Below are 13,740 nucleotides of genomic sequence, written 5' to 3'. Positions count from 1 at the left end.
GACCCTGGCGGTAAACCTTCTGGCACCACTGACCCTGCAGGTATTGTAGCTGTCCATAATGCGAGGCCACAGGGACTGACCAGGGATCTCTGGGCCACTGGTGTCTCCAGCACTGAGGAAGGTGTGGGTCCAAAACACTAGTCTCAGCATTTGGATTTTGAGAGAGTATAGTCTTGTTTCAATGATACTTGCTTCACACATTTTATAGTCAATTTCTATTGGAATCCATTTTTTTTTTCAATGAGGGATTGGTGCTAAAGCCTGTTAGGTGAGTGACTCCTATGCTATCTATCATGTCTGTTCTTCAGTGGGGAAAAGCCTTATTCAGAAGATGCTACATAGAGATATTTGTCAATTATATCGTTGGCTTGAATGCAACTTAATTGGAAGCACGCTTGTTTGATCTATGGAAGGTACCCCTTTAACAAAAGGCTAAGAGTAGCCGTAAGATGAGTATTGAGTTCTCAGTGGAGAACTGAAATCGGCTTGATGCAACTAAAAAAGCAGCACAGTTTCAGCTAGTTACACTGCCATACAGACTAAGAGCAAAATTAATCAGAGGCTTTTAGTCAGTAAGTTTCTTCTGAAATAATGATCGCTTTTGTGAGGGATGAGCACCGAAAGCTAAGAGGAGAAGATGGCCAATTAGAAGGAGCCAAGAATTTGTCCATTGAAAGTGGGTTTTTTTTGGTTTGTTTTGTTTTTTAGATTAAAGAACAGTTTTTATGAGATGTTCCAGAAAAGGTATTATTTTTAGGACAGACATTTAAAAGCAAAGAATAATCAGTCACTACTAATGGCCATCATTTAATATAATTAGTGACGTGTATTATGTCGAGACCGGACTTTTTGGAGACAATGTGGAATAGAGAGTAGAACTGATCACTTTTGAACCAGCAGAAATTCACCTGCTTTACTTTTCAGCTTCCGAATACGTTTTCAGTTATTAGACTATAGAACTTAAATCTAATGAATCCTTTAAAAAATTAAATGATTTCACATTCACGTTTAAGAAGAAGTGTTCGTGATTCCAAATGTAATGCAAAGACATGATCATTATATAATATCTTTTTATCTCTGTCATCCCTTTATTCTATTAGAAATGAAAGAGCAGTAAAAATAAAATGAGAGAAGTGTCAGTAACAAAAATACCTATGTACATTCAGTCGATCTCTTTGGACTCAAATACATGGCAACATATATTGGCCAGTTTTTATAGAAAACCTATGCCATGTGTATGAATAAAATGAAGACAAGATTAGATATAAGCTGTGGAAAATAAAATTTTGATATTACAGCAGCCTATTTAGTATGAACCAAAGCAGTCTCTTATGCAATTAAGGAGTAGAGTCAAGGAATCATAATATTCAACCAAAAATTATAACCTTCCTCTTTAGCAATAAATTTGAGCAAAGATAAAATAGGAGCCTATTCGTTATCACATCCATACCCTAAACTGATAAAATTTCCTAAATTGGAAAATCCAAAAGTGCTTGGAAAGTTTTCTGAGATAATGCAAAACACCCCGAGAGTCCTTTGAGTTCCCACCTCAAAACTGCAAAAGACCGTGACTGTGGAACTTGACTGGAGCCAAGAGAGATGTATATTTAAAACCAGAAGGCATGTCTGTAAATCCTTAGATGTCCGAACATTTATAAAGAAAGAAAAAAATTTCTTGTGCACAATAAGAACTACATTTATCAAGGGTTGAATGACTAAGGCATCTTTAAGAGACCAACTTACATTAATAAGCTCAACCTCCCAGATTTTTTTCAACAGGTCCATCGACGTGTAGCCATTGATTAGGAAGGCTTTGGTGTAGTCACCTAGTTCGATGGAATCCAGCCACTCAGCGACAGAGGTGGGATGGTAGCCATCATGGCCAATGGGTCTCATCTGCAATTAAGAAATGTAAATTAAGATTACTTTAATCTGTATACTTTGTGTCCCCAAAACAGGATGCCTCCTGGAAACTTATCTGATAGGAAGCAAGAGATTTTTCTGGGTAAGGAAATGAAGAAAACCGAAATATTTTATGCACAATTCTAATTCACTAATAATCTTCATGCTGAATTAATTTAAAAATACGCACCCCAAACTTTCCAATTTAGCTGCTACATCACCTCCATATTTGAGAGAACTAAATATGTTGAACTTCTGTTATAGACATTATTGGCATTCTGTCGGATGGAATTTCAAATGATGTCAGTCATGCAGCATTAAATGCAATGCTGAAGGCAAAAGGGATCACATTCCCAAAATGTGGATGATACTTCTCATATGCACAACATCAAAGCATGTGAAAATACTGTATGACTTGCCTGAAACAACCAAAGGAATTCATCCATATGCAAGACATGTATGGTAGGCATTGCAAACGTACTGGAGAAAAACAGTGCTGTGCTAAGTCTGCAAAGAAAGGCTTTTCAGTGTTTAAAGACCACGTGTTCTACATTGATTCCACAGTATGTTAGACATGAACAGAGAATGTACTGGCAGACAGGTTTCTATTTTTCATCAGCTATATACAGATTTTATTTATTTACTTATTTTTTACTTTAGGAGAACAAAGAAGTGTGACAACAGCATAATGTTTCTGAGTTTAAATTGGAGTGTGAAAATAATTTCAGCAAGAGAAACTTCTGGGTTTAAAATTCTGTATGGATTATTCCAGTCCTTTAGCTTTTATCTGGAATTTTAGTTGAATTTGTGGTTCTTGAAGGAACTCACTTCCAAGATGTGTGCTGCTTCGCATGCCACACTGTATATATCTGATACTTCTGCTACTAAGGACAGTTGGTACCTCATCAACCTGCTGTGATCCTTCAGTGAATTTGTGATGGGAACAGCAAAACAGGGCAGCATACAAAATAGATTTTCCTCTTCCTTCAGACTCAAGGAGATAAATATTAATGGAAATCTATATGACTGATTTGTGAGCAGAGAAAAGATTAGCCTGGGCGTCAGGGTTTCAGATTTTAATCTTAAACATGTTAGGCTTTCTGTCACTATGCAGTGTTCTCATTTTTAAGATGATCCTTACTCCTTCATTTTTAAAGTTACTCTTTCTCCTTTCCTGTTTCCCATTGTTTCCCTCCCCAGTCTATTTTCAATTTTGAGGTTTAAATGTCCTCTATTTTAAAGTCACAGTGTAATTTATTATTTGCATGAGAGTCTGAACTGCATCTGGCTTTTGTATATCACTTTTACATGGACTAACCGGTTGTAGCTACTCATTCAATGTTTGTTTGGGTAACACTTAGCTCGGTGTTTATACCAAAGTAGCTACAAACGTAAATAACTGCTCAGGGTTATGTATGTGTAAAGTTGAAGACTAGGACCCAAAGCAGAGGCTCAAAGGTATGAAGTACCTTCATATTCTGGAGAGAGCTACAAAAATATTGGGCTAAGTGTATCCTCCAGGACCAAGAGGTGGTTGAGTCAACTCTGCTAACTTGAACCAACACCCCAGCCCCAGAAAATCCCTGGCTGTCCCAGTTGACAGGAGGAAATAACCAGAGAAAGGGAAAGAAGGAAGGAGAACTCAATGGAGTTGAAATTAACAGCCTGGCAGGGAGGTATTGCTGTCAGTCATTCATGAAACTGACCACCCTGGTGGTGGATACTGGGGATAAGCTTAGGGAGTCCTGATGAATCCAGCTGGGGCAGAGTCAGATATTTCTTTCTTTTTTTTTTTTTTTTGTCTTTTTTTATTTTTTTATTTTATTTTATTTTATTTTATTTTTTATTGCTTAAAGTATTACAAAGGGTATTACATATGTATCCATTTTATCCCCCCGCCCTAGACAGTCCCCTAGCCTCCCCTATCACCCAGAGAGTCAGATATTTCATGTCAGAGACTGTGCAGTGGGGTTCCCATAGGTCACCCCAAGTGACACACCACTTCTTTGAGAGAGCAATGTCCATCTGCCACACAGAGGTTGTTGATGGTCTGTTAGCCAACGAGCAGTGGCAGGGATACCCACCAGATCTCTGCAAAGCAAACTAAATATAACAATGTTTGCCTCTCCCACAATCCCTCCTTCTTGCCCAGTGCCAGGGAATTTAGAATAAGGAAAGAGAAAGGTGCCACTACCCTGGGGAAAGCCTAAAGTAGAGAGTGAAGGGCAAATAAAATAAAACGAGGTTTCAATGGGTTGGCACTGAATTTTCAATATTTTACATGAGTGGAAAGTTATTAGATATGTTTGAGATAACATTAAAAATTAATAAAGAGAGAATAAATTGAGTTTAGTTGAAGGCAGGATTAGAAAAAAATCACATCAGTATCTCATGGAATGCAGACTGGCTGCTCATTAATCTAGTTACTCCCATGAGGCAAGTTCTCTAAGCCCATCCTTAAGGAGGTGAGAGGGAGGGAAGTATTTGCTGGGATTGTGAGAAATGGGCAGAGTAGAGAGCAAGAGTGAAGAAGACCTGGAAATGGCTACATTGATGTGTGCAGGGGCAGCATTCATTCATGTACTCATTAAAAAATATTTAGTCAGTGTCTATTCTGATGAATGTTGTGAAAACAGTAGAGAAGAAAGCAGTTGCAGTGTCTCCCTCATGGAAATTATAACTCTTAATTAAAAATATATGATTAGGCCCTGGCCAGGTAGCTCAGCTGATTAGAACATTGTCCTGGTATGCCAAGGTTGCAGGTTCGATCTCCATCAGTGCACATACAGGAAGCAACCAATGAATGGATAGGTAAGTGGAACAAATCGATGTTTCTCTCTCTCTCTCTCTCTCTCTCTCTCTCTCTCTCTCTCTCTCTCTCTCTCTCTCTCTGAAAGCAACCAATAAAAATTTAAAAAACATATGAACAGGTGACCAATAAATTTTAAAGGCTCTGTGTACCTAAAGAGAGGAAACCTTTAGAGCCATATGAAGTTACAAAATTAACTTGACACGTATTTAATGATATGCAGAATGGTTACTGTGCACCACAATTTCTTTCAAAGTAATTCTCCCATCTGTTCCTTCATTTCTGTTCCTACTGTCACTACCCTGTTTAGGTTCTCATTAGCATTTACAAAAACTAATGCAATAGCTTTCCACTTGCACCACCCCCCCCACCTTTGCTCCATCTTGTAACCTGCTGCTCCATCACTCTGCCAAAAACTCAGGCTCTTAAGTCAACCTTTGCACAAAAACCTATAGTGGTTCCTCCTTAATAAAAGCCCAAATGTCATATTCCAACATTCTGGAACAGCTGTGCTCAGTTACAAACTTATCTTTTCAACCTAATCTCACACTGCTCTGCTATGTGCAGCTTAATACATATGATTAGACACGTGTGTATGTCTAAACAGTATGTTAACTTGCTACTGTCCCATGAACATGAACAGTGCAAGACACATTCATATCTTTGCTAATTCCATTTTCCATGCTTGGAATGCTTTTGCCTTTATTTCTGGGATGTTTCTCCAGCACTGGCTTCCCTTTTTGTGCTCTAAGACACAAATTTGCAATCATTTGTTTGTAGGCCATCTCACATAGATGTCCTATAGCTATCACCAACACAAGTAAAAAAACAAATTTATCTCCTTCAGTTCACAGACTAGCCCTCCCTCTGTGTTTCCCATCTCCGTTAACAGATAACCATCACACCATTGACACGTCGATGCTTAGGAGGCATCTTTCCTCTTTCTGTTTTACTTACCAGCATATCTAGTTAGGCCAACAAGTTTTACACATTTGATTTCTAAAATGTTTTTCAGTTCAGTTCTCTCCTTCCAAAAGGGACTTTGGATTCTGACAGTAGTGCCTACCCCAAGTGTTGTTGTGAGAATTATATGGTACTAGAGGCCCGGTGCACAAAAATTTGTGCACTCGGAGGGGGAGGGGGGGTCCCTTGGCCCGGCCTGTGCCCTCTCGCAGTCTGGGACCCCTCAGGAGATAACGACCTGCTGGCTTAGGCCTGCTCCCAGGTGGCAGAGGGCAGGCCCAATCCCTAGGTGCAGCCCCTAGTCGGGCTCAGAGCAGGGCCAATTGGGGAGTTGGGGTGCCACCCTGTCATGCATAGAACAGGGCAGATTGGGAGGTTGTGATGCCACCCTCAGTCACACTCAGGGTAGGGCCAATTGGGGGGTTGGGGCACCGCCCCGTCACACTCAAGGCAGGGTCGATGGGGAGGTTGCGGCGCCACCCCCTGTCACGCACAGAGCAGGGCCAATCAGGGGGTTGGGGCGCTGCCCCTGTCACCCACAGAGCAGGGCCGATCAGGGGATTGGGGCGCCGCCACTCTCACACTCAGGGCAGGGCTGATGGGGAGGTTATGGCTCTACCCCATCACACACAGAGCAGGGCCCATGGTGGGGGGTTGGGGAGCTCCCCCCCTATCACACACAGAGCAGGGCTGCTCAGGGGGTTGGGGCCCCGCCCCCTGTCACACACAGAGCCGCAGGGCGATCAGGGGGTTTGGGCGCTGCCCCCTGTCATGCTGATCCCGGTGCCGGGAGGCATATTACCCTTTTACTATATAGGGTAGAGGCCTGGTGCATGGGTGGGGCCGGCTGGTTTGCCCTGAAGGGTGTCCTGGATCAGGGTGGGGGTTTCCACTGGGGTGCCTGGCCAGTCTGGGTGAGGGGCTGAGGGCTGTTTTCAGGCTGGGAGTGACTGAAGTTCCCAACGGCTCCTTTTATTCTTTTTTTTTTTTTTTTTTATTCTGGGCCAGCTTTACCTTGAGGCTTGGCTCCAGCTCTTAGGCCTCCACGGCTGAAAGTAGGTTTCTGGCCTTTGCATACAATGTTGCGATCCTGCTGGCTGAAGTCTGGAGGTATTTGTTACAATGTTTCTTAAACTGCCTGCTCAGAGGCCTGCAGCCACAGGCGGGGAATGTTGGTTTCCTCCGTCACTGAGGCAACCAAGCCTCATGTTAGTTTCAAGCTGCCTGGCTGCTGGCCGCCATCTTGGCTGACAGTTAATTTGCATATCTCGCTGATTAGCCAATGAAAAGGGTAGCGGTCGTACATCAATTACCATGTTTCTCTTTTAGTAGTGTAGATAGGGTATAGATATTGCCTAGCAGAGTGCTTTGGATATAATAGGTCTTCAGTAACTCTTAGTTCTCTTCCCTCTCCACTGCCTTAAATTAGACCCAGGCTTATTTTGATATAATACTGAGTCTGTTGGCTGCTAACATTTTCAACTTCCAATTAGAACTTTTCTTTCCTCTCCCATCCATTTCTCCTTCCCTATTTTTGTTTTAAAAAGGGTTTATGTCTACTCACCTCTTTATACTCCTCCTTCTCCCAGATAGCAGTTACTGTTCAGAAATATTTCTTACAAGGTCACTCAAGTAGATTGAATTGTTGTTCTCAATGCTCTGCTTTCTTCCTATATTAGAACTATGCCCCTGTGCTCTTTGCCAAGGTTTCTGCATTGTATTCCGCTGCTGGCTGGAGTAAGTTCTCCATCCCATTGATGTTGGCCATGTACTTGCTTGGACAATGGAATAAGTGGAAGTGTCAGTGTGGCATAGATCGGGCCTCTGTGCTACTCTGATCTATTCATCCTTTTGTATTCTTAGGCTCTTCCACAAGAATAACAAGTGCTGAGTAGTTGCATAACTGCTGGCCCAGGAGAAAGATGAAGACTTATGGGACAAACCTAAATCCAATCCAAATCTTGGAGTCTACCCTAGTTCAATGAAGATCAGGCATGAAATATCTTTCTATTTCTTTGTGTTATCTTCACTTTCTTTCAACAATGTCTTATAGTTTTTACCGAACAGATCTTTTACTCCTCGGTTAAATTTATTCCTAGGGATTTTATTCTTTTTGTTGTGATTGTGAATGAAATTGCTTTCTTAATTTATTTTTGTCATTAATGTATAGAAACAAGAGGGTTTTTTTTTTATTGTTTTGTACCCTGCAACTTTATTGTATTTGTTTATTATTTCTAATAATTTTTTGGTGGAGTCTTTAGGGTTTTGTATATATAAAGTCATGCCATCCACAAGTATTGACAGTTTTACTTCTTATTTGCCAATCTGGATGCCTTTTATTTTTTTCTGTTGTCTAATTACTCTGGTTAGGACTTCCAATACTATGTTGAATAAAAATGGTAAGAGTGGGCATCCTGATCTTAGAGGAAAAGCTTTCAGTTTTTCATCATTGGTATCTTAGTTGTGTGGAACAACAAATCATTTGTCCTATATAGCCTTTATTGTGTTGAGGTACTTTCCTTCTATTGTGATTTTATTGAGAGTTTTTTTTTAAAATATATTTTTTATTGATTTTTTACAGAGAGGAAGGGAGAGGGATAGAGAGTTAGAAACATTGACGAGAGAGAAACATCGACCAGCCGCCTCCTGCACACCTCCTACTGGGGATGTGCCCGCAACCAAGGTACATGCCCTTGACCGGAATCGAACCTGGGACCTTTCAGTCCGTAGGCTGACACTCTATCCACTGAGCCAAACCGGTTTGGCATATTGAGAGTTTTTATTTATCGTAAATAGATATTGAATACTGTCAAATGCTGTATCTGCATCTAGTGAAATTATTATATACTTTTTATCCTTCATTTCATTAACATGGTATATCACATTGATTGATGTGCAGATATTGAACCATCCATGTACCCTGGAATAAATCCCATTTTATCTTGGTATATGATTCTTTTAATGTATTGTTGTATTCAGTTTACTAATATTTTGTTGAGGATTTTTGCATCTATGTCCATCAGCGCTATTGGTCTGTAATTTTCTTCTTTGTGTTGTCCTTGTTTGGTTTTGGTATCATGGTAATGTTGGCCTCTCAACATGAGTTAGGAAGTATTCCCTCCTCTTTAATTTTTTTGGAAGAGTTTGAGAAGGTTAGGTATTAAATCTTCTTTGAATGCTTGGTAGAATTAAAATGCTCTATTCTTTAAACCACCATATTATAGAGGTCTGTATTTCAGCAGCTTAGCCTTTCATTTAATACAAACAGAATTGAAAACACGGCAATTTTATGTAGAACATTTAAAGGAAGGCCACATTTCTATTTGACAGTACATTGCATTATCTCTTGCTTTGTGTAGCCACAAGTTTTCATATCCATTGCTGGTAAAGAAACTTTAACTATGTGTTGGCATCTTTCTGTTAACCACGTCATCACCCCTTTGTGACAACTAAACAAGGGATAAGAGGGAAAAGTGCCTCAAAATTCAAACTTGTATATCTGGGTACATGGTGGTATTACCAGCTGATAAAGAAAAGAGCATGGACTGAGATGGCATTAATAATTTTGAGATGTGAAATTAATGATGCTGTGGAATATCATGTTACATTTGGGAGTAAGTCTGAGGAGTCATGTAACTTTGGGGATCATCAGCAGTACAAGTGGGAGTCTTGGCTCCTCCACTCATAAGCTGTGTGACATTGAGTAAATTACTCAACTATCCTAAGCATCCATTTTCTGAATAGTAATGTGAGAGACAAAAAGGATATTTACCTCTGAGTGCTGTCATGGGTAATCAATGAAATAATGAGAGTTTAGCAGAGTACATGGCACAGAGAAGCACTCAATAAATCTCAGTTTTTAACTTATTTTATCATAAGTGGGAACTGAAATCATAAATGAGGCTAAAGAGGGTAATTATATAGTACGAGAAGAGAAATGGCCTTAGGGTGAACCAACACTATCAATAAATAAGCAAAAGATAAGAATTATACCCAGCAGGCCAAGAAAAGGAATGATCAAGATGAGAAGGGGAGGAAAGAGTTTCAAAGAGGGTATGATGAGCCATGAGGAAATGCGGCAGAGAGGTATAATGAGATGAGGAAGGAGAAGTGTTTTCAGGACCTGGCAAATTAATCACTGGGACTTAACTGGGAAGAGCCCAGAAGCTAGGCTGTGCTGGATTTAGGTGGGAGTTAGAGATGGGGAAGTAGCAAGTGTACTCTAACTATTCTTTTCAGTTCATTCATATGGGAAGAGGAAGAGAAAGGGGAAGATGTTAGAAGGTATATGGTAAAGGCATGGAAGGGGTGAGAAATGAGGACTCAGCCTTGAAGAAGGTCAGAGATATAAAGGAATAAGAACCTAAGAATGTAATGGAGATTGGGGTGGGGTGGAGGGCTTTTTGCTTGTCTTTCTTGGAAATATAATGCAAGAAGCATAGTTGGAGCTAACTTTGGGGTTAGTAATCTTTCTGTGAAAACAGTTGTGAGGGTCCAGAAGCTGCCTGGCTTGGACTTGGTGATAGCTGGATCCTTTTATGGGACCAGGTAAACGCCCTTATGTGGGCAAGGACAGCCATCCACGTGGCATGCCACTCCCTAGATACAAACACACAAACCTATCATTTATGTAAACCTGTGCGACAGCCCTGGCGTACCAGGCTCAGCTGCTAAAACTTGCCTAGAAAGCTGCAATAACGTGGCTTCTCTTCATACTCCGGATATATTTTATACTCTCAGACTCTCTGATGTGACTTTTGTGATAACAGACAGCTGATATTGTCGAGTACCTCCCTCTATTCCTGCTCCTTGTTCTAGCCTTTGCTGCTCTGTCCTGCTGCTACCCAAGACTTGGACTAACAGTAGCCCTGAAAATAAACCAGAACAATCAGTGCTAGCAGCCAGTGTGCCCCTGAATCCAAATGCAGGTCTATCCAGTAGTGCGAGGATCAGATCTCATATAGGCTTTGAGACCTAAGCTTAGACATCACTGTGCTATTTCAACAGTGGCTCTTAAAAGACTGATTGAACATAAAAGGGGAGGCAAATCCACTGACCACGGGTCCCCAGAAAGAAGTCTATCCAGCACCATCTAAGTGTTAGTGCAGTGCAACTTTGCTGGGAGAGACGTGTCTGCAAAAAGGATAGGACTATTAGTGATAAGAACATCACCTAATAACCATATGGGACTTTTAAGACCCCAAAGCATTTTCGCATACATCATCTCACTTGTGAGGGGTTTCAGGTGACCTTGGGGAAAATGTCCTTTGTGAAGTCCGAGACCTTGGTTAGTCCATGTAATAATATCCTTTCTGAGGGAATTGAAAGGATTAGTACACTGTGACTATTGTTGACAAGAAAGGTGTGATAAGGTCTCCGTATTGGGTCTGTGCAGCAAGGGAGGGAGACAAGTAACATTTACAAATCTGCTTCTTGAAGCCCCTTTGTTTAGAATCAGACTCTGTCATGGATACAATTTCTATGAAAGAATAGGGAGGAAACCTAAACCCTCTGAGGTACGTGAATTATGTTTGGGTGTTGCTATGGACTTATAATTGCAGGAAGAAGTAACCTCTCTGTTCTTCCCCACCACGAACTGAGCCTCACTTGGGGTGCCTACAGGGTTCAGAAAATTGAAAACTTCCATGCCTGGCCAGTGTGGTTCAGTGGTTGAGTGTCAATCTATGAACAGGAGGTCATGGTTCAATTCCAGGTTAGAAATCGTGGTTGTGGGGTCGATCCCCTGTAGGGGGCGTGCAGGAGGCAGCCGATCAATGATTCTCATTATAGATGTTTCTATCTCTCTCTCCCTCTCCCTTCTCTCTGAAATCAATAAAAACATATTTTAAACAAACACAAAATGAAAACTCCCAGCTTTAGGCACAGGGCAGGAACAGTAAAGAGGTAGTACCTGGATATTACTTGGCACTACATTTTGGGGGAATAAAGGGAAAGTAAAGCGCTTTGGGCTGGGCACTGTCTCTTAATACCCCATGATTTCTATTTTAGAAATAAAGGAAACAAATGAAGGCCTATCTCAGAGAGTACCTGAGCCTTTCCTTATTTTTTCAAGTCTTATATCACGGAGTAAACTGAAAGGAAGCAATGAACAACAAACAATGCATAGATAAGAAATGTTCCCAAGAGACATGGCGGTCAACTCTAGCAGCACAGGATCGTCAGGTAGTGAACAAAACAGACACTGGCCAGACTAACCTGGCCTCTAGTCATCAGGGAAGCGGGACCCTCTTCGATCAAAGGTTCTGGGCTCACCACAAGTTAAAGGAGTGAAGCTTCCCAAACAACACGTTCTATAAATCATGGTAGAAAGAAAATGACATCAACAACAGCAACTCCAAAACAATCTCTTTATGGCTTTGCAAGCTCGGTGAGCAGACTGCTAGCCAAGCACTGGTCTTTTCAGCTTCATCTGTGCCCATAGACTAACTGCGGTCCATCGCATCACCTGAGAACTGGCAGTTATCTGTCAAGTGAGATCTATGGGGATGTGGATGAAAAGACACATACACATGGCTCTTGGGCTTAAACGATTTTATTAAAGGATTTTACTGTACTTTCCCCTGAAGCTTTTGGTAAAGGGATACTTTTAAAAGGACATGTGTTTTGTTTTGTTGTTGTTTTTACCATCATCAACTGAGCCTCGATCGACTTGGGGTGCCTTTTAATTTTTATTTCTAAAGTCCTTATTGAGATAATGTCGACCTGAATGCCCTTTGATAAATATCACTATTTGTTTTGATTCATTTCCTTGGTGCAAAGCTCTTCTATGAAACAAGGGCTCAGACTGAAGATGAACTGGACTTTTTGCAACTGAATAAGTTGCTCCCCATCATTCCCATTTCTCAAGCTTCACCGGTGATGTGAACTATATTTAGAAAATGACACAGGGTCTCGTTTTCCCTCTGACAGTACATGTTTTCTGATATTCATGTAGCGTTTCAGGGGCTGTGCAGCACACTGCTTTGCTCTTAAAACAGAAACTTTAAATGCTACTATCAATCAGGAAAATTGTTGGCAAGTTTTTAGTCTCAACTAAAAAAAAAATCTCCTCACCCTTGAATCTTCAGAAGTAATGAATGCTCCGAATGTCAATTCTATTTATTTGATATTTAAAAACCGTGTCCTTTCTCAGAGCCTCCAGGCATGTGCATAATAACATCACCCACTGAAGCACTTCAAACAGATAAATCTGCCATAAAGCCAATGTTAACAGGTTACAGATGAATAACTTATGTCCTGACTGGGGAGGGCAGTACGAAAGATATTTACATGGTGGCCTAAAATTAGTAAAGGAGTAACAAAAATGAGAACCCCCACCCCATTCCATCCATCCATCCATCCATCCATCCATCCATCCATCCATCCACTTAATCTGTTTATCTGTTCATTCATTTATTCATCCACTCATCCCATTCATTCAACAAATACTTATAGCATGTCTACTATACTGTAGTGCTGTCCTGGATGCATCAGTGAACAAAACATATACAGGTGCCAGTCCTTGTGGAGCTTACATTCTAGTGGGGGAGACAGATAATAATTAACATGCATCATAAATAAGGAAATTACATCCAAAGGTGATAAGTGGGTCAAGAATCCAGCAGGAGGACTGGAGGTGCTGGAGTGTGTGTGTGGAAGCAGGAAGGTGCACTATTCATAGGGTGCGTAAGAGAAGCTTCATCCAGAAGGCAAGATTTGAACAAAGATGTGAAGATGGTGAATCGGCTCTGTTGGCAACTAAGGGGAGAAAATTCCTAGTGGAGGAACCATGTAGAGCAAAGGACCTCGGGATGGAGTGAGCCTGGTGTAAATTCAAGGAATAACAAGGACATCAATGTGGTTGGGGCAGCTTGTGCAGGCAGAGAGGAGTGGGCATCAGGTCAGACAGGTAATCAGGGGGGTCAGATAAGGTAAAGCTCTGAAAGCCTTGTAAAGATTTTGACTTTGAGGGAAATGGGAATCAATGCAAGAATTTGAGTAGAGGTGTGACATGATCTGGCTTATGTTTTAGTAAAATCACTCCAGCTGCTGTGTTGAGAACAGTT

At 41.0% G+C, this 13,740-nt stretch overlaps 1 protein-coding gene across 7 annotated transcripts in view; it reads right to left on the bottom strand.

Annotated features, from left to right (window-relative positions):
* The window catches only part of ANKS1B (ankyrin repeat and sterile alpha motif domain containing 1B), an 827,013-nt gene that overhangs the window by 256,055 nt on the left and 557,218 nt on the right, over positions 1–13,740 (bottom strand). For all 7 annotated transcript variants that reach the window (XM_059681894.1, XM_059681893.1, XM_059681896.1 and 4 more), the window contains one exon: positions 1,744–1,896. In XM_059681894.1, the coding sequence (XP_059537877.1) occupies positions 1,744–1,896 (153 nt within the window). The remainder of the gene's footprint in view (positions 1–1,743; positions 1,897–13,740) is intronic.

The sequence above is a fragment of the Myotis daubentonii genome, chromosome 2, assembly GCF_963259705.1.
Source record: "Myotis daubentonii chromosome 2, mMyoDau2.1, whole genome shotgun sequence".
NCBI lineage: Eukaryota > Metazoa > Chordata > Mammalia > Chiroptera > Vespertilionidae > Myotis > Myotis daubentonii.
The sequence above is the reverse complement of the archived record's forward strand: the minus strand, read 5'-3'. Positions and strand labels throughout refer to the sequence as shown.